Source organism: Hermetia illucens, chromosome 6, assembly GCF_905115235.1.
Source record: "Hermetia illucens chromosome 6, iHerIll2.2.curated.20191125, whole genome shotgun sequence".
In the NCBI taxonomy this organism is placed as follows: Eukaryota; Metazoa; Arthropoda; class Insecta; order Diptera; family Stratiomyidae; genus Hermetia; species Hermetia illucens.
The window spans coordinates 24,816,840-24,837,543 of NC_051854.1; the positions used below are offsets into that span (position 1 = coordinate 24,816,840).

General features: G+C 44.7%; 2 protein-coding genes across 2 annotated transcripts in view; one reads left to right on the plus strand and one right to left on the minus strand.

The window, feature by feature from the left end:
- LOC119658690 (trichoplein keratin filament-binding protein) overlaps positions 1-4,575 on the minus strand; it is a 167,329-nt gene extending 162,754 nt beyond the window's left edge. Inside the window, exon 1 of the mRNA XM_038066275.1 lies at positions 4,431-4,575. The gene's annotated coding sequence lies outside the window, so the exon portion shown is untranslated. The remainder of the gene's footprint in view (positions 1-4,430) is intronic.
- Positions 4,576-4,729: 154 nt separating this feature from the next.
- LOC119658692 (solute carrier family 35 member G1) lies at positions 4,730-16,717 on the plus strand. Its single transcript, XM_038066277.1, has 3 exons — positions 4,730-4,982; positions 5,053-5,325; positions 15,676-16,717. The coding sequence occupies exons 2-3, from the start codon at positions 5,126-5,128 to the stop codon at positions 16,523-16,525; spliced, it is 1,050 nt and encodes a 349-aa protein (XP_037922205.1). The 5' UTR covers positions 4,730-4,982; positions 5,053-5,125; the 3' UTR covers positions 16,526-16,717.
- Positions 16,718-20,704: the final 3,987 nt, after the last annotated feature.

Genomic DNA, 20,704 nt, shown 5'->3' on the forward strand with positions numbered 1-20,704 from the left:
TCTCTTGTGTGCAATAGCATTTTTGTAACGGTGCACAATATGTTCAACTTTTCGCGATTTCGCTCGACATCGGAGTTCGAGGACGTCATGCCCGTCATTACTCGCAATTGTCAATAGACCCTTCGATGCCTTCCTTTTATCGATCCGCTCCCATGATTCCGCGGGCAGATAGATCTTATGACGCCCTTTCGGAACGTGGCCGACGACGTGGGTAGCACCCAAGAAAACACAATTTCTTTGGGTTGCTCAGTGTATCTGTCGTCCGATCAGCAAAATAGCTCTCCCACTGACGAGCGACAGCTGGATCATACAAACCCGCAATGTTGAACTTCCGGGATCGCAGCTCGCCAACCCTGTGGGAAGTGGCGGACGCAACACGCATGTCAGCGCCTCTCTTGTTACGCATTTCCAAGAGATAATTCCTAAAGCTACTGGTGATCGCAAAGTGCTCAATTTGATCGTACAATGTCGGTAAGTTGAAACACAACTGACTGAGCTATGTGCCACCAATGACGGTGGAAGCTGCAGAGATCCATGAACCTCTCACCATTATCGTCACAGTTGCCAAGACCGTACTTCTCCACCACATGGCTAAACCAGGTGTTGTCAAACCCAACCATTTAGATCACCCATCATAATTACAATGTCACCTTTAGGAAGCCTCTCCTGAACTGCATGTAATTGCTCGTAGAAAGCGTCCTTTTCCACTATATTGAAAGTCTCCGTTGCTGTATAGTACTATACGATTGTGATGCTCCTTAACCTGGACAGGAATCTTGCAGTCAGAATCCTGCCAGAAACCGGTTCCCAGTTCAAGAGAGTGCGTCTTGTGGTAGCCATCAGAAATAATCCCACAACGGATTGGCGTTTGCTACCACTCGGCTCTATAGAGTACAAAAGCGCGTTGCCGCAAGAGGAAGAAGAATACTCTCCGTTTCGCTCGAGCTAGAAAAAGCGGGCATTTTGAGGTCTCTCACTTGTAGCCGTGAGGTCAGTCACAGAAGAGCTTCTAAACCTCAATGTGTGATTCGCGGTGTTTCTAGCGAACAGGTTTACAGGTATACACTCGTGCTCTGAAGAAGGGAACAAATTGTTCTCGAAATATCGATATTTGCTCAATAAAATAATCACTACTAGCGACGGAGATGATGTTACATTTGAATTTCCTTCTAAACATCTTTAGTTCCTAAAATGAGGATCTCCACACATGGCTGAGACAAAAGGAGAAATCGAAGGAAACTTCCGAGCATAGATCAGGTAAAAAATCTGCCGAGATCGCTGAAGAAATCAAGAAGATTATGGAGGCTGAAAGGGCATGAGCAGGCAAGATGATAGACTTGATGCCTATTGAGGATCTCCTAAGGCTGGAGGTAGAGAAAGAGAATGATACTTTGACATTGGAAAACAATTTTTGTTTAGGGATTGAGGAGTCCTACCGGGTCAAATGGAGAGCAACTTCCTCTCAATTTTTATGGTCCATGGGCTATTCTTTTTGGGTTTAATACCCAAAGTTCAAAAATTAAAAAAAAAGGGGCGAAGGCGGCTACAGCTTCGTCGACATGATTTGAACTATGGGTGGATTTACATTGAATATAATTCGCACCCTTGTTGTTTTGCGAATTATAAAAGGGAGCGTATAACACCTGCGATCCACTTCGGTCACGTTGCTCCCAAGGCAGAGGTGAGACAGCGTCTGATGAGTTGCCCTTGCTCTGGCACGAAACCGTAGCTGTTTTCGTCCCTCTTTTAATTTACTGGAAAACAGCTCCAATCATTTATGGTGCCAATAACCAGTATTATGAGCTCTACCATGCAAAGCCGCAACTGCAATAATTGCGGGGAGAATTCACCAGAATAATATTTAAATAGCCCTGACTCAAGAAACCTAGTAGTCCATTGTCTGCAAAGAAGAAGTAGACGTCTGTCTTTCAAAACTCCTGACTGGAGAACTCACGGCTACCCAGTTCCACTGGGAACCAGCGTACGAGAAAGTGAGCAATCATAACGACAACCGCGGTGGGATCCGGTAGTTAGTAGTAGTAGCTAAACTAGTGCGGCACTGCGGAAGAATGCGCGCTACTACTCCAAAGGAACTTTAACCATTGTAGGGTTTTTCCTGAGAGTCGTAAGGGGCAGTGTTTCCTTGGGACACATACCAAGATCATCAAAGTAGACAAAAGCGATAAGTGATACTTCTTCTTGGATATCAAAAGTATTTTCGGCAACACATCGTATATAGAGATACTGTATGTTCTGATCCGCAAGGGAGTGGGCAATGCCCTGCTCTTCTGGATGGACAAGATGCTAGAATTTAGGCAAATAGGAATACCGACAAGTACAAACTATATTGTCGTGAACATCACTCAAGGTTGTCCACAGGGTGGATCACCACCAATGTGGAGTATGACAGTTAATGAACTCTTAGGAGAGCTAACAAATACTGGAATGCAGGTCCAGGATTACGCTAATGACATGGAATTTATCTGGTTCAAGAGTGCGGGGCTATACACCAATCCAACCAACGCCACCAAAGTAGTCGACGGCAAGGGCAAACTACTCACAACCAGGGTAGATGACCGATCCCTGGAGGCAATTAAACGTCGTAACTGCCACATCAACTACAAATTTGGCAACATCCCTATGCATGTGCATCGGGAGAAATCGCAGAAAGATACTTCGGATCGAGAGAAAAGCCTCCCGAAATCCCCGGAGGAATCACAGAGGTCATACAGACTAAAAGGCAAAATCGAGTAGGGAAGTGGACCTGCTGCTCACTGAGGAGAAGCTGGGCGATCTGAACCTAGATCTTCTAGGGTCCAAAGCGGACAGCCAGCACTAACCTAGCCCAATCTCGACCATGAAAAATTGCAAGAGCAATTTCCTACGACAACATTGAAATAGTGCTGGTTCAAAGACCCTGGACGTATCAGGGGCTGATTAGTTATTTGCAATGTGGAAGTATGCAGGTAATTTGCCAAACACCAAGAGCTTCCATCATTCTTAATCCGTATTTAAAATATATGTATATATCTTTCAGAGTTTTCGACTGGAAACACCTTTGCTGTTGAAGCTTCATTGGAAACCGAGAAGAAGGGAGGCAGCCGCGGAGAAGGGAGGCAGCCGTGGCACCGAGTTACTTCGCAGAAGACAACACCCCGATCCCACCGGAATCTGTTATTACAATGGTGCAGTTTTGTGAGAGCAAGGCGCTACCACTACCACGGTTGCAACACCAACGCCTACAATGCGATCTGGAGAAGCACCGACACCAATCAAGTATATTAGAGATGCTAGATATAACTCTAGGGAGTACTGTTTTGAATAGGGTGGTTTAGAATTGAAGGGTTTCGGATGAACCCTCCATGTCGATACCATACAATAGTAAGACTCGACATTGAGGACAATTCTGAAATGGAAAGAATAATAAGGAATCCCAATCTCTTGGGATATAAGGCCTCTGCCTCATCTGGAGATAATTCATAAATGAATTATTACAGTTGGATGATTCGCTGTCCTGGATCCGGAGGCAGAGCCGAGGATTCAGAGCATATGCTGCTCAAGATTCGCAATGGATAGAAAAAATCAAGTGCTGAGAAGGAATGTCGGGCCGGAGATTATAGTTGCGGGGATTCTGAAGTAGAAGGAGAATTGGCTTTTGCCTGCAATCTCAAAAATTCAGAACAAGCTGTTGAAGGAAAAAGAAAGGAAGGAAGCAGAAATTGGCTAAAGATCTAGAGAAACCGTGCAGTTTTGCGAACCCCATGCGCGTTTGGTCTAAATCCGATGTCCGCGCGGTTGAACTAGAACGGACGTTCCTTTCTAAGATTTGTACACCTCCATGTGCAAGGAAAAAATGTCTCATCTATCTCGCTGTTAATACCTTAATGCACTGAATACGCTTGGCCCGCGCAAAAACCTGTGCATACAGGGGTTCCAGACCATAGTGTATTAGAAGGCAATGAGGCAGCGGATGAACTGGCCACGAAAAGAACATGAACTCAGCTATTAGAACCACAGTTTGTGAAGTCCGAAAGGGATTCATGGCTATTACCCTAAGGAATAGAAAGAATTGCTGAGGGAAGTATACTGGCCGAACTTACAAGGACTGGAATTTTTCAGCAGCTCATAAGGGATACGAACCCAATCGCTCGCAGTATTATTTAAGCCTCCCCAAAAATTTCGTTAAGATCATATTAGGAATACTCCCTCATGATTGCAGGTTAAATTATTGCATGGAAGCTCCTTTTCTCAAAAGATTTTCGAGCCTAATTAGAATGAGGGTTTTTGCTAGAATTGGCAGTGAATCAGCGTCGCCATAACTACCAACGGGGCCAACAAACAGCAGGTGCTCGTAGGTCATCTTTACTGGGAGCAGGCCCCGTTGCTTAGAACTTGAATTTATTTCCCTTTGGAATAAGGAATTCACCTACCTTTTGTCGATTCAATTCAAGGCCTCGAAATTCCACCAAACGTTCACCGCGAACTGTAAATTTGCACCAAAGTTATCACTAAAAATTAACAATTCGCGAACTACACATCTGGAGCGCGCTAAACCCCCGCACGTAAACAAACAAGCAAAACCGGTCGTCATATGTTTGAAAACTGACAAATAACAAACGCCCCCAGAACCACGCAAACGACCTTGTACGCCACTGCGGCACGATGCCACTACGAAAAAATGCCGCCAGGTGTCAGCCGCATCATTTGATACTGACATTTTTCACTTGACGTTTTCCACTCCCCCTTATAATGGGATAAGCCCTGAAACCGCGTAATATTCGTTACAAACTCCACCGCCGACCAGAAATCTTACCGCTCACTTTCCGTTTCCTGTACTTTTGTGATTCTCGCGTAGACCCGACAAAATGAAGCTCTGATAGCGGATCTGCAGTCAGCGGGCGTGCAATTTTGTGATAAACACTCGAGTTACGGATGCACATGTTCGAGCGTATCGATTGGAATCGATTTTTCAGCGAAGAATGGTAAATATCTTTGTTTTGACGCACGACCAGCAGATTCTTACGTAAATCGATGTCGCTTATTGGGTTTCAGTGAGAACACCGCCACCGACTTATAGCCGATATCGCAAGAGTAGCGGACAATTGAAAATTGGGGGGTTGAAAAAATGTCGGAGCATCTGGAGCTGAGGCAGCTCGTGGATGGGCTGTCGCAAAGGGTGTCAACCCGCAAGTGGCTGACCTTGAATTTCTCGTGTCCCTATCTGGGAATTATACTTGCCACCATGTCATCCTTGTTCTTCTCCCTATGCTCAGTGATCGTCAAAGGACTAGTCGATATAAATCCAATGGAATTAGCTTCATTTAGGTAAGGAACGTTCCATTTGTTGTAGATAATAAGGCAAAGGAAATTGTGATTGGATCAAATCAGTTGGGGACGTTAAAATCGACCCCAATACAGTTCTGCAGCCACGGACCGTTGCCAGTGCATAGTTCTTCGTCCGTTATAAAAACAAAGCAGCTACCCCATCATCAAAGTACCAACGTGACTCACCCTTAATTTTTAATGACAAAATTAAATTATGGACTGGGCAATCACTGTGAAAGATACCAAACCAAGTGTGTTGATTACCTCAAACAGTTGCAAGCCGCCTAATAATCGTTGGCGCGACAATCTAATTGGACCACGGCCTTGGAGCGCATTAGAGCATTTCATTTAAGGCCGTAACGGTATAGTACTCTGTAGAAGAAAAATCCCTCTACCATCAGAACCCCGACTTTCCGCTACGACAGCTCAGTCATCCACCTGAACACTAAAACCGCCTAATATGTCGAAAAAATGTAGGACACAGCCAACGTAGATAAAAAGATTAAGTGAGAAGTAGAGAAGTGAAAATCCCACGCTTGCTTGAAAAACCTAGTCTTAATGGACTTTGACTTCCAGTTCCTTGTCATTCCGCTCTATGAAGCGTAGCTCAACTGACAAAAATCAGTTCGTATCGGTCTTTTGGCTGCGCCCATCATAATACTAAAATATTAATCCACACGAAGGTAGGGTCCACTATAAAAGTCTTTTTGAGCAATAGCTTTGACAATGTTGTGTAAATCGTCCACATTGTGATTGATACATTGAGTTGTCGCAGTGAAAAATCTCCGTTCAAATCCTCCCACTAGCCGCAGCGGGATTTACAACATAGCGCGGCAACCACACTCGTCCGCCATCGTCATCAATTCGTGTGTGCTTCACTTCCTACAGATCTCATCGAGAAGTTTACACTCCTCTACTGCTCTGCTCCACGCTTTTCTAGAGTTACCTACTCGGTGGCCTTTGGAATAGTGGGTTGCATGGCTTAATTAGCAATGGGTTTACCGCCTTTTAGTAAACTGCGACCTATTCACTGCCCCTTCCGCCGTCTGATTTACACAACTATCGACTAAGCTAATCATCCAGGATTGTGTTGGACCAGAGTACCCGAAAGACATGGCGAAGACAAGTATTAACAAGGGTTTGGATCTTTCGAGTAACACCGACGGTCACTCTCTGCTAATAGCTATTAGTTGCCCCTTCCCCTGTGTAAATATTCCAGATATGCTTCCTATTGACGCTGTCGATATCCTTCTGATATCGATAAAGAGCAAGTGAAGCAAAAATCCAAAATGCAGGAGAATTAATAGTAGAAACCAACCTGAGATGGGGATAACGTTTCTAACGCAAAATCGCCCATTCTGGATAGGTCGTCCTCCATTCGCTTTTAATAATAGTTTTTCTATAACGACGGTTACTGACCTCGATGTCCTAGATGAAGACATAGATCAGTTGTGGATCCATAATTAGAGCAGTCCTCTCACGACCTTCCCACAGTGGCAACTGTCTTCGGAAGAACCGGGCTTGGAGTAGGGTTATCCAACTGACGAGGATCTGTTTGGCCGGTAGTCATGTTTTAGAAGCAAACGAATTTGGCGGGAGATGAACCTAAGCAACAGCCCGCAGATCGTTCTCAGTGCAGGGGAAAAGCTTCTAACAGAACCTCAAACGAGGTGTACAAGTGTAGGGCGAGGACTGCGTAGCCACAGGGGAGCTTGGTTGCTAGTGTACGGGTTTTGTATATCTTGGGCATCTCCAGTTTCAATTAAGGCTTTTACTCTGGTGGCCGGGCTAACTATGGATTACCCGTGGGACCAAAACATGGATCCTAATTCGAAAAAGTAAACGATAGAAGAAGATGTGTTGATGCCTGATGCATGATCGGAGGACGAGCTTCTGTCGTCCAACTAGGAGACAGTAGTCGTCGAAGACAGGGCAGCATGTGCCATACGTTGCACCACTGTTCTGACACCAACTGCAGAGACCCCGGGGAGCGAGGTGGTAAACGGAGTAGCGACTTCCAGCCTGAAAACTACTGTTGTCAAACTGGACGCGGTCTTGGACAAGGAGGGGCGGATCCTGGTTGGAGGTGACTTAAATGCCAGGGCACTTGACTGGGGCTTAGCCCACTCAGACTCCAGAAGGAAATGGATTCACGAAATGGCGTCGAGACCCGGGGTCGTAGTTTTAAACAGATTAACCCCAACATTTCCGCGGCCAGCTTGCGACGTAACCTTTGCATCGAAATTACTGGTATCGCAATCTCTCGGTATGCATCATCCCGCTGCTCTTTTTGTGTGCGGCACGTCGCAAAGGTAAACACCAGCAGATTTTTCGGTTCTTGGGGCAGGTGAAACCGCACTGGAGGGCACTCCAGGGGATGGAGGCGCTGCACTGACACAGTCGTAAATTCAGTTATTCATTTGATAACGTCAGCCTGCGGAGCTGGCATGCCTAGAAGAAAATGAAAACGTGGCAAACCTTCTATGTATTGGTGGACGGCGGAAATTGCCGAGCTCCGGAAGGAGTGTCACAAACTCCGAATTTCAACTCGACCGGGAGGATGTATGTAGCACAATGACAACCAAAAGGAGACTCCACAGCGTGATAAACATATACAAAGCCTGCTACTGGCAGGACCTGGCCGCAGAGGTGAATGGAGGAGTCAGTTATAAACTGGTGTCTCGTAAAATCAGGGCTCTACGAAAACTACGATGGTGCGTGTTGTACGGGCAGGAATTGCTCCCTTCACATCCTGCACGGGTTGATGACAGCAGCATGGAAGGCGTTTAGGATTGCCCACTTTTCTCTATAAAAGAGTTGGAAGAAGCAGTCCTCCATATCAAATACAAGAAGGCGTCGGGATACCTGATGGTATCCCGACAGAGGTATACAAACTGTTGCTTCAACATCAGCCAGACCTACTGCCGGGCGCACTCAATACTTGCCTGAAAGAGGGCAACCGTTAAATGGCCCAACGCGGAAAAGCTCGGAAGGCTAGCTGGAAGTAATGTAACATACAATAAAGGCCCGTTCTCGGATGAGGGGAGGGTTTTAGTTCATAGTCCGCGTACCGTTGTATCCACTCTCTCACACCCCCTCAAGGTTCGTGTGTCCCGACGCCTGAGAGGAAGTGAAGTGCAAGATTGTCTCATACGACGAGATTCCCAGGGAACCGGGTGCGTGCATCTATGTTCCGAAGATCCACATAGATAAGAACAAGGACGACTGGATAGTGATCAAGAAGGCAGAACCCCAGGCAAATGCCCAAACTTTTCTACTCCGAATAAATGGAGAGTGACTGGAGACAATGTAACAGTTAAACGACGAGCTACGGTTCAGAGTCAGGAGCGCAAAGGTAAAGGTGTTATGCTCCGCCAAACCATACAGCAATTTGAACCCAGTCGACCTAGCCACCGAGCTCTTGGTGGAGATGAAGATCGACGGTCTGGCGAAAATCGACGATTACCCTACGCAAGGAAACCATACTGAAAGTGGCACAGATAAAGCTGTAACACTACAAGTATGCCTCAGCTAACCTGGTAGTCTTCCTTCGAGGGGAAAACATCGATATCGCATTGATCAAATGTCCCTGGCCAAATCATCAAAGGACTCCAGACGAAATATTACAACTCCGAGAATTGTGACGGTTAGAAAATCCTATCAACCGGTAATAGAACTTTCTGAGGGCTTTTCGAGGGAATCTTCTGATGAGACCCTGCAGCGCTATTCCAGACGCACTTCCTCGCCGACGAGAGGACTGCGAATTAGAACCCCGTATGGAATTTTTGCAGCCTAATTGGGTGAGATTACCGAATCGGGACTGGTTTGTAAACAGCTTTCCCGCATATAAATCTCTGGTTGCAGGCGGCATAATGCGAGTCATGTTTCAGAAAGATCAAGAAAAGGTTGTGCAGTAGCATGTAGAGATGCGGGAGCTGTATTTCGTTCGGATATGTACTACACTTCTTGAAATGCGCGCGCGTGGTTTTCATACTAAAAGCGATCAGGAGGGACCCCTTTCGTGCTGAAGACCATAGAGTGCGTACTGGACATCCACTAAAGATGTTAATGAAGAGGTTGACCTTTTCTAAATCCCAGCACGGACTTCTCAAATCCACAGAAACGTATCTTCACGAAGAAATTAGCATAATTGAGCGGTCGTTACAGTACAAGCAAAATACCTCAGCTGCCTTCCTGGATATAGAGTGAGTGTTCGACAACGTGACTACCAAAGCCAAGGGGAATCTTATGCATTGAATAGTATCCATGTTAAGAACCAAAATAATGTAATCTAGTCCGGGAGGAAGCCACTTGAGCTCTGAACAAAAGATGCTCCCGAATGGAACCATCTCTCAGTGCTTTCGTTGATAGTGAATTTTACGAATGCTAAACAGGAACGAATTAAAGATGGTGACGTACGCCGCCAACTTGGTGATATTGGTGCCAGGGACGTTTCCCTCCGTTATGAATGAAATCATGGAGGGCGCATTGGGAAAGGTGACCTGCAAGACGTGGACTCAACATAAATCCAACCAAAATCGAATTGATACCACCAAGACAAGGGTGACCGATTTCGTCTTCGTGTTCGGTGCGGACGTATTCTCGAATACGCACAGTGCAGCCGGGTCATACAGTTTTCCGGAATTCGCCAGTGTATTTCAGGCAGAGATACTGCTGATACTGGAGATCTGTCGATGGTTGGGGCATGATCTGGACCCCAAATATAACATATCAATTTTACCCGATAGCTAGGCGACCCTTAATGCTTTGGCATAATTCTTCAGGCTGGTAGCGCAGTGTAGAGACACGCTGAACAATCTGGGCGGCACGTCGAAAGTAACTCTCCCTTGGATTTCTCGTCATAGGAACATAGAGGAAGATAAGCGAGTTGATGGACTGGCCAGATGGAACCCCGTTCTTGACAATCGCTCGACGAGCACAGTAGGTGTCCCGTTAGCGACTGTAAAAGGTGGAATCTAGTCCCACTGATTGACGCTAACTGCAATGCGGGAGGCTGATCTTCTGCGCTAAAGCTTGCCGCGAATGTCTGGCCCAGTCTACTTCAGTTTGCAACATGCCAATGCCAATGCTCATGCCTGGCACATATTACAGAATGGGAAGCATCGCTCCGGCCACGAGCAAATTGTAACTACGACTTGGTCCTCTAACGTAAGACATTATCTTTACTAAATGTGAGGTGGTCCTTACTGTCTTCTCTCAGGCACAATCGAAGCGCACCTTGAAAAAAAACTCACAGTCACCATGCATCAACAGAATTGTTTTTCTGACGCTTTCACTTTTCTCCAGCCAAATTCAATTTTTCCATTCATAATCCTGATTTAGTACTGTATTTCTCAACTAGAACCATCAATTGCAGCCAGGTCGGCTTCTAAACTACTCTATTCTATATCATATTCCATAAAACTTACTACTTTTTTCAGCCCTTAATCTGTCTCGTACCATAGAAGTCACTCTAAGAGTTCCTTTTGTCGTTTTGATATATTTTCTTTACTCGAAAAATAAATAATCTACTAAACACGTTTAAATTCTAATACGCTCGTTTTCTAAATACATTGGAGCTGTAACAGATCACCTGTTTTGTAATTTATAAGGAAAAAATAAAGGAAATTGAGAGATAGATCCTTTTTCGCTACGTCGACCCTTTTTTGTAAACAATACCAAACCAACAACTAGAATAAAAGCAATCCTTTTACATGTCCAAATTCCATTGCAATAGCCAATTGTGCATTCTTCGACTTCTGCTCAATCCCAAAAAATCCCATATATCTACGACGCCACTTCGTTCGTTGGATCATTGTGGGAGGGCACAGATTCGCTTTTAGCTTAGTGCAGCAATACAAGGCAGAAAAGGTCTCGCATATCAAGCTGTAAGTGATTCTAATCGCGCCTAGAATGTTCTAGGCGCTGGAAACTGAAAGTAACCTAAAAACTCCGCAAAAGGCATCTCGAAAACACTGCTGAGAAAGTAAGAATGCACCCCTGTTTGAGGTATATCGCGTCAATTAGACCTAAGGGCGATGCTTCAACTCCTTCATGACTTTTTGAGGAACTCTCTCTCTTCCTTTACTGTTCTGGACAATGTGGCTCTAGTGCGACTCACTCGTCTGCCACCATAAAATAAAGGGTTCCATTGCATAAGATCACCGGAATGGAGCTTTCGCCCTTTCTCATTGTAAAACCCAACCACTGTCTTTTCCGCTTATGATTCACACAGCCTCGAGTATCTAACCCGCACGCAGGCAAAGTCCTTCGTTTTCTATTGCCGCGAACCAGAGTAACCCCCCGACGAATGTGTTAAGGCAGCTACATTTTTACATTGAGGATAATACAGGATTTAGCGCTATCAATGCATCAAGTGACATCAATCCAAAGCCATCCCGGCCAAGATACGAATTTCGGGCAATATTTCCAAATAATCCAAAGAGTCCTAATATGTTCGCTATAGATCAAGAGCATACTCTCTGTTCACCAAACGTTCGGGATGTTCTTTGATAGATTTCAGGATTATTTTAGCTATTATCGTTGGAACGGCAGAAAACACGTAAATACCTCTCCAATTGTAGCACTTCGGGTTATTAACGATCTCTTCTTCCACCCCCTGAATATCATTCAGAAGTGATAAAATTTCCCCGGATGTTGTACTGTTTAGAATCGTGGCGAAATGCTCCTTCCACTTCTTGAAGCAACTCCTGTTTCCCTAATTCGCACAATGGTGAAATAGTTTTTGTGATGGCGCAAATACTTTGTTGCTCACAGCTCCTCACAATTCGGTACAGAATCGGGTCCTGACTAAAAAAAGGGCACCACCTCCTTCCTCTGCTGCTGAAAGGAGGCAAACAACATCAAGTGGCCAAGGAGAACCTCCAAGTAGCGGCACCGGGAAACGCTATATTCACATTTATTTGCTGGTCATGATTCAGTAAGCGAATGTTCCAAAGCCCAGCTACGGCGATCAAATCCGAGTCTGCACAGGGACTCATTTGAAGCCTCACCAAAGGTTATCTGGTACCATAGGAATCGGGATATCCCTCTAAGTTCATATGCCTCAAGACAATTCCTAGAGGCTAGAAGTTTCATGGCGGTTGTGCGCACTTAGTTGCGGTAGATGTTATAGGTAGGCTCTGTATCCACCGAATACCGAGTATAAACTGGGACCGTTGGGTCAGTTACAACGGAGCTTTGATTGTGGTCTCCATCCGTGTCCGAAGAGGATCGTGGATTTAGGTCGAGATGGCGAGTAATCACGTTAACCACCACGACTTAACTCCTATCACCCCTCCCCTCGCAATTACCTCTTTTTAAGATTTTGTGTAAACACAAAACCTTATTAAAATCGGTTTACTGTCTGTCTGCCTGAGAGGGTTGTACCGATTGACACCAAATTTGGTTGAAAGGTGGGAACTGTGAACGCTCACCCATGTAGTGAGTTACATCCTGTTACGTCGAATTTAAGGGGGGTCCCCTTACATGCAAAAGGGGGGTGTACATTTTTTTCATCAAATATATTCATGTGGGGTATCAAATTAAAGGTAGGTTAGTACTTTTCGAAGCCGGTCTTAGTTTTGCCATTTGTTGGAAAGGTGGAGAGTGCGGGGGTTCAAAATGATCATTTTTTTAACGAACGCATTCTCCGAAACTACCCAACCGAAAAATCAGGGGGCTGCCACCATATGGTGCCTAGGCTCCTCCATACCGATACCTGTTCAAATAAAGTTAATAATAGTACATTACTATAATTTTTAGTAATTGACAGAAAAACCCCGCTTAAGTACAGCCTAGAATTATGAAATTTTGCAACAATGTAGGCTACAGCATAGGACATGATCCTGCCAAATTTGGTGAAAATCTCACTATTATTAACAAAGTTATACTAGGTCAAAGCTATCGCTTCTGTGCAAACTCAGGGACTTTTATACCTGAAGTGTCTAGCTTCCGGTTGCCTGACTTGTTTCGTTGTAATTCCCATTTCGAACCTCTTAGAAAACTCCTGACCCGGGGGAATCTCCCTCCCCTTTCTACTCTCCTGGGGGTTGATATTCATCGATCCACCTTTCCGCAGTCAGCCAAGTTTACTAATTTGCTTCTAGAATGTGAACGTCCTGCTGCGATACACAAGTGAAACTCAATGTCAGCGCCTATTTTCTTATGCGCATTTAGAAGAGAACTACGGAATCTACTACTGAGCGCGATGTTTATTAGATGTTCGTTGCCGAACAGTCGAAACCCCACTGGCCTGACGCCGATGACAATGTCAACAGAGTCATGTCTCCCCAATACATTCCCAGCTATGGTGTTGTCGAACCTTATCTTAGGATTCAGATCATCTATCACGATCATAATGTCACCTTTACGAAGGTTCTCTTGAACTGCGTGCTATTGCTTATAGAAAGCCTCCTTCTCCTCGACAGCTGCTGGCAACAGTTCGATATCGGATACGCGTCTATTATCATTGAGCTTTCCAGAGTACGAAAGTACAGTGCCCGAAAAAAAAGAGAGGTGTTCTGGAGAGTCCCACCATCTTACTCTGAGCACTCCCAAAATATCCAATTGATATCGCCGGAATTCTCATTCAACTTGGTGTAAACGGGCATTGTAGAACCCGTGATACAGTTGTCGAGGAGCTTGAACACATCACGGAAACTAATTACGGCAGACAAAGATCGTAGTCATGAACATAGTCTCTATCTGAGGAGCTGTACCGATTCTACTGTCCGAAATGGGAAGTATTTTCCCAGCATAGCAGATGTAGAACTGATGAAAGAAAATATAAGTTCCGAGATGTATTGGCAAAGGTTGAAGTCCATACGACAGCAACGACTTGCTAGCATAACTGATATAGAATGTCCCTCCCCTTTTCCAGCACTTCTGCATATTTTGTTTTTAATTCTACTTTTCCCTTTCGCTCCATAAACTTTTACCTCTTTCTCTTCTCCAAATAGACACGCTTTGCTCTTTGCAATGGTAAAAAGGTAGACACTGAGGGTTCCCAAAAAGATGTTAAATTTCTCAGTGCAATTAGATATAAAAGGCGACGGTAAAAAATGGTAAATGTCAATTTACTCCTGCTTTTCTTGGAACGTTCTATCCTAGGCGGAGTTTCTTTTGCTCGATCCTCATCTTCGTTCCTATTATTGCCCATTGTTTTATTCCACGAACTAAATTTATTCTTAGGACTATACAGTTACCACCTGGTGGTTTAACGTGAGTATCTTCCGTGCCGCCCTTAACCCCACGGTCTTCTGTAAACACGGATTGATTTGGTGGCCGCAATCAGAGCCACGTTGTGACAAACCCAACGGTACCAGTTTAAACAGCATTCATACTGGTGGATGCAAGACCTACCTAAGACCCTACCGAACTGAGGAGTACGGCATCTGAGTTTCGCAGCACAACTCCACGCTTGAGTCACGAAGGACATTGTCCGCAATGTGGACGTAACCACAAACCCCATGAAACTTCCACGAGGGGCCCAAACGTACATGACCGGGTCGGAATTACATGCCCCAAGAATTCTCCTGAGACATATGAACTCGTAGTGCTATCCTGGTGTCCATAGTACCAGATAACCCCTGATGAGGCTTCGTGGCCGATAGTCTGATCATCCAAGGCCTTGGAGTGTTCGCCTACTGCATTACGACCAGCAAGTCCTTCCTCCTCCCATGCATATATATTTTTTTCAATTCTCACTTGCTGTCACATGTGCTTCATTGAAAGTGCAACATTTTACTATTGTCCTTGGAAGGATTTTGATTCTTCTTTTAGCAAAGTTGCCAAGCGCTGTTCGTCCTGTCGTCGTTTGTGCTTCTAAGAGACAGTGACGAGACAGTCATCTTCATTGGTAGAATCATCAGATCGGCGCTCATAACAGCCCACTAAGTAAAATTAGCCTAAGAATCCTATCCACTGGCATGATACGGTAAATGGTAATTTGAGAATCTATCGATTTTACTTAGACCAAGCTTATAACAGAGAGAAGGGACAAAGCCAATGCCAACGAGCCGACCCCACTGCTGAACCACAAAACTTGAAGAAGGAGAGAGGATGTCGCTATTTTCCTCTTGTACATTTTTATGCATCGAATAACATCTTGAGGACATTCGTTGCCTTGTCTTGATTGAATTTCAAGATAACTCCAAAGAAAAGTTAGTAGTGAAATTTCCTTTTTTTTTGTTCAAAAAGCGTTGGCAATTGAGAATCGATATTTTGGGAACTATTTGCGGTTTCGTCGCAGTGTGCACTCTTAACTTCCTCTCTAGAGAATCAACAACTCCTATAATCTATTGAAATTACATATTTAATAAATAGGACTTTCTCCATTCTATTTTTCAGATTTGTAGGTGTACTTTTACCAGCCATACCAATTGTGATATATAAACGAGAGCCAATCTTTCCGCGTGGAAAGCGAATCATCCTGATTCTACGATGCTTCATGGGAACAACCGGTCTAGTGCTAAGCTTCTATGCATTTCGACACATGCCGCTTGCCGATGCGTCCGTGATTATCTTCTCAACACCAGTATTCGTTGCCATCTTTGCGCGACTCTTCCTGAAGGAACCATGCGGCTACTTCAACGTCGTCACCATAATTCTTACGCTAATCGGAGTAGTGCTCATAACGCGGCCCCCATTTATTTTTGGCGATGATGCAGCCATATCGTCAACCAGCATTGCGGACCAAAACATTTTGACAAAACAGTACGACGTATGGGGCCCGGTGGCCGCTCTGTCATCTACACTTTTCGGTGCCAACGTTTATGTCCTATTGCGCGCGCTCAAGGGTCTTCATTTTTCCGTGATCATGACAAATTTCGGCGCATTCGCCCTGGTCTACACGTTGATAGTGTGCTGGATGATCGGAGCGATATGCTGGCCGCAATGTGGCATCGATCGGGTTTTTGTTGTCTTACTAGGGATTTTTAGCTTTCTCGGTCAAATTTTATTGACCATTTCACTGCAATTGGAACAGGCCGGGCCGATTGCCATTGCACGCTGTGCTGATATTGTTTTTGCGTTCATTTGGCAAATGATATTTTTTGGCGAGACGCCAACTATTTATTCACTTGTTGGTGCTTTATTGGTCGTAAGCTCAGTGATTTTGACTGCGCTAAGGAAGTGGGCGATATCATTGCCGCGCGAATCAATGCTTAGGAAAAAATTACAATTTTTGGCTTTAGATTGAATATAATGTTGTAATAGTGTAAGATAAAGTGAAATACGGAACAAATTGAACGTAATAAAAATTTTCTTAATACGACTTTTATGGATACCTTCCGCACGTTAAACGTAAGGTTTTTTCTCCCCCAATCAAACCCATGCAAATTGAAGGTGGTAAATTCGAAACGCCCGAAATAAAAAGTATTCAAAACCGAAATGTTGTACTCATGGATGCATGTTTAATGGCAATCGCGTGTTGCGTGTGTGTGCAGTAAGCAGGACGGTGTCTTATACCAAATCTGTATTATGATCTAGTTTTTATTTAGACTCAAATTTCATATCTTATGAGATTTTATATTTATTGAAATTTAAATTATGGATAATAATAATAATTTTTATGAAAATAAAAGTGTTTCACTTTCCATTCTGTAATAGAAAAAACAAGGACCTAAAAGATGCTGTTGAGAATACATTCTAGTTGCATGTATTCTCAGTCTTAACACTCTACTCTGCACTGTTGAACAGGCGCAAATCAGACTTGGCATATCGCTGCGACGGGTAAGCGGATGGATGACTGCTCACGGTTTCAGCCTTGCGCTGGGAAAACCGAAGTAGTCATCTTGACGTCTCCTTATGGGAGAAATGCAGTCGGTTCTGCTCTATGGTGCGGAGGTATGGGCTGATGCCCTTGACAAGGAGGTGCATCGTAAACGCCTTGCTAAAGTGCAGAGACGGGGAGCTTTGCGGGTGGCATCCGCTTATCGCACCGTCTTCAAACCGGCTGTGATGGTGATCGCGGGAGTGATCCCCGTTGCCCTCCTTACCAAGGAGCGCAAAGACATCTACCGTCGTAAGGGTGAAAGCTTAAGAGAGGTTGTTGCCCGTGAAGAACGTCAACGCACCCTTGCCGAGTGGCAACTTTCTTTGCAAAATGAGCTAAGGGGCAGATGGACTGCGGGGCTCATCGATAAATTAGACCCGTGGTTGAACCGAACGCATGGTGAGATTGATTACTTCCTTACCCAACTTCTAAGTGGGCATGGAGGTTTTCAGTCTTACCTACACACGATCGGGAAGGCGCGACCTCCTGATTGTGTGTTCTGCAATGGAGTTGCGGACGACGCTGAACACATGGGATGGCTTTCGTCAGCAACTTTATGCAGACACAGGGGAACTCTCTGCAAACAACATTGTCAGAGAGATACTGAAAAGCGCTGGCAGCTGGAATCGTATTGCGCATTATGCTCGGGCTCGTCTTATTGCGTCTTTTTGGAAAAACCTTTGAGGCCAATGGAGATTTAAAATTAAATGAAATGGTAAATGTGTTAGGTAAATCTGCTCTTTTGAAAACTACAGTTTATAAATGGGCTGGTGAATTTGAAGGAAGTCATACAAACATTGAAGAAGATCCACATGCTGAACGTCCAAACCAACCAAAACCATATCCTGTGATTTTGGAAAATCGTCGAGTGACACAGATAGAATTAGGGGAGCCCATAAAAGAATTTTGTTAGTGGATTACCTCCAAACTGGGGAAAACAATAAAATAAAAATAAAGAGATTATTACTGTAACATTTTGGATCAGCTGGATATGAAAATTCATGAGAAAAGACCTGGTTTGCAGAAGAAAAAAGTAATTTTGCATGAAGACAACGCATCTGATCCCACATCTCACAAAACCATAGCTAAAATCATGAAATTAAAATCAGAATTGTTGCAACCTTTACCCTATTCGCCAGATTTACCTTCCTCTAACTTCTGGTTCTTCCCACACCTCAAAAACTTCTTACGTAGATATCAATTTTCATCAGATGAAGAGGTAATAGCTGGCGCAAACGGACTGGACGGATTTTACAACGACGAACCCGGCAATGACAACGGAATAATGATTTGCGCATTTTCTCATGGAGCTTGCGCTCCCTGTACAGAGATGAAGCTGATGAGCAGCTAGTCGATACCCTGTCCCAATATAGGGCTGATGTAACAGCGTTACAGAAGATATGTTGGACAGGGACCGGTTTCCTGGAGAAGAGCTGCTGCACCATATATGATATTATAGTGGCCATCCGGTAAACCATGTGCTCGGAGTAGGTTTTCTTAGTCAGCCAAAAAATGAAACCTGTTATCGACTTTGAAAACATAAGCGAACGGCTATGCACTCGCGCTTGCGAGGCAAGTTTAGAAATATAAGCCTCATTAACGTTCACGCCCCTACAGAGGAGACTACAGAGTCGGAGAAGGATACCTTCTAGGAGGCAGTTGAACGAACCCTCAAAGCCTGTCCCAGATATGATATCAAAATCATATTTGGGGATTTTAACAGCCAAGTAGGGAAGGAACCCATATTCAGGCGATACGTTGGCTCCCATAGCTTACACGAAAATACAAATGATAACGGATTGCGGATTATCCAATTAGCAGGGAAATGGTTGTTGGAAGTACCTGGTTTGCGCAGGAAGCGGTCCACAAACATACGTGGGCTTCTCCAGACGAGACCACTTTCAACCAAATTGCTGATTGAACCCCGCCACCTCTCAGCCTTGAATGTCAGAACCCCCTATATGTATGCCAATATAGACTCAGATCACCATCTTGTTGGCATGTTGCTCCGAGCTCGAATAACAACACCACCCAGAATCCCCTCTGACAATCAGGTGAGAGTTAACACTGAAGCCATCCACAACACAGCCCTCCGCTACACTTATAAGAGGCAAATGGATGCCGCAATAACCGCAGTCAACGGAGATCTTGGAGATGAAGCATCAACAAATGATCTTCACAATCACCTGAAGAAAGTTATCATAAATACGGCCACAAACATAGTTGGCTCCAGCCGTAAAAAGAGTCGGAACGACTGGTTTGACGATGAATGTAAGCAGCGGAACGTAAGGATGCTGTATACAGAATAATGTTGCATTCCCAAAGGACGTGGGCACGCGCGGAGACTTATCACGAACTCCACCGAGCGGGGAAGCGGCTTCACAGATGGAAAAAGGAAGCCTAGGAGAACCAACAAGTCTGTGAAGTAGAAAAGTACAGGGAGCAACCGCACCAGGTGCGCAAGTTTTACCAACAAATCAGCAGGATGAACCCTTATACATCTCGATGCTCATCCTGCCGAGACAAAGAGCGAAATCTGATTTCCGACAGAATGGACATATTAGAGCGATGGGTTGAGTACTTTGATGAGCTACTGAACAACCAGAACATCGGCGAGTTGGAGGTCCCGCCAACTGAAGACAACGGACAAATACTGCCACTACCAAGTATAGAAGAAACAGTCCGTGCAATTCATCGGCTTAAAAATCATAAGTCGCCAGGAGCCGATGGAATTACAGCCAGAATTGGTTAAATATGGAGGCGACCAATTACACCAAGTAGTTCATCAACTTGTGCTCAAGGTATGGGACAGCGAATCAATGCCTGACGTCTCATGCATAAAAAGGGAGACATCACACAGTGTAGCAATTATACTCGTAGAGGTATCACGTTGCTGAGTACCATCTATAAGATATTTTCCGCTTGCTAGGCCGGATAGCCCCATACGCCCAGAACACCATTGGCCCATACCAAAGAGACTTCACTCCAGCCAAATCAGCAACAAATGAGATTTTATCTCTGCGGCAAGCGATGGAAAAACTGGTGGAATATGGACATCAGTTGCACCATCTCTTTATCGACTTTAAAGCCGCTTATGATAGCATAGCCGGGGTAAAATTGTACACGACCATGAGCGAATTCGGTATTCCGACGAAATTGATAAGACTGACTAGGCTGACCCTGACCAATATGCGAGACCAGATAAAAGCAGCAGGATAACTCTCAAGATCATTCGACATCAACAACGGTCTACGACAAGGGGACGCCCTATCATGCGTCCTCTTTAACCCGGCCCTCGAGAAAGTGATCCGTGATGCTGATGTAAATGCAAGAGGTACTATCCTCTTCAAGTCCAGCTGCTGGCGGTATCGACGTCATGGGAAGAACGACCAGAGACGTAGAAACTGCCTTCATCCAGATCGAGCGATTGGCGCGAGATCTTGGGCTGCAGAACGTCAGCGCCAAAACCAAAAAAACGAATAACATCGAATCGCACTGGTCAAACGAAAACAATGAAGAGGAAGAGGAGACTGCAACTTTGAGACCTCCTATCTCCTATCTAGGGTCGAAAATCACCAATAACAGCTACGATGATGAAATTCG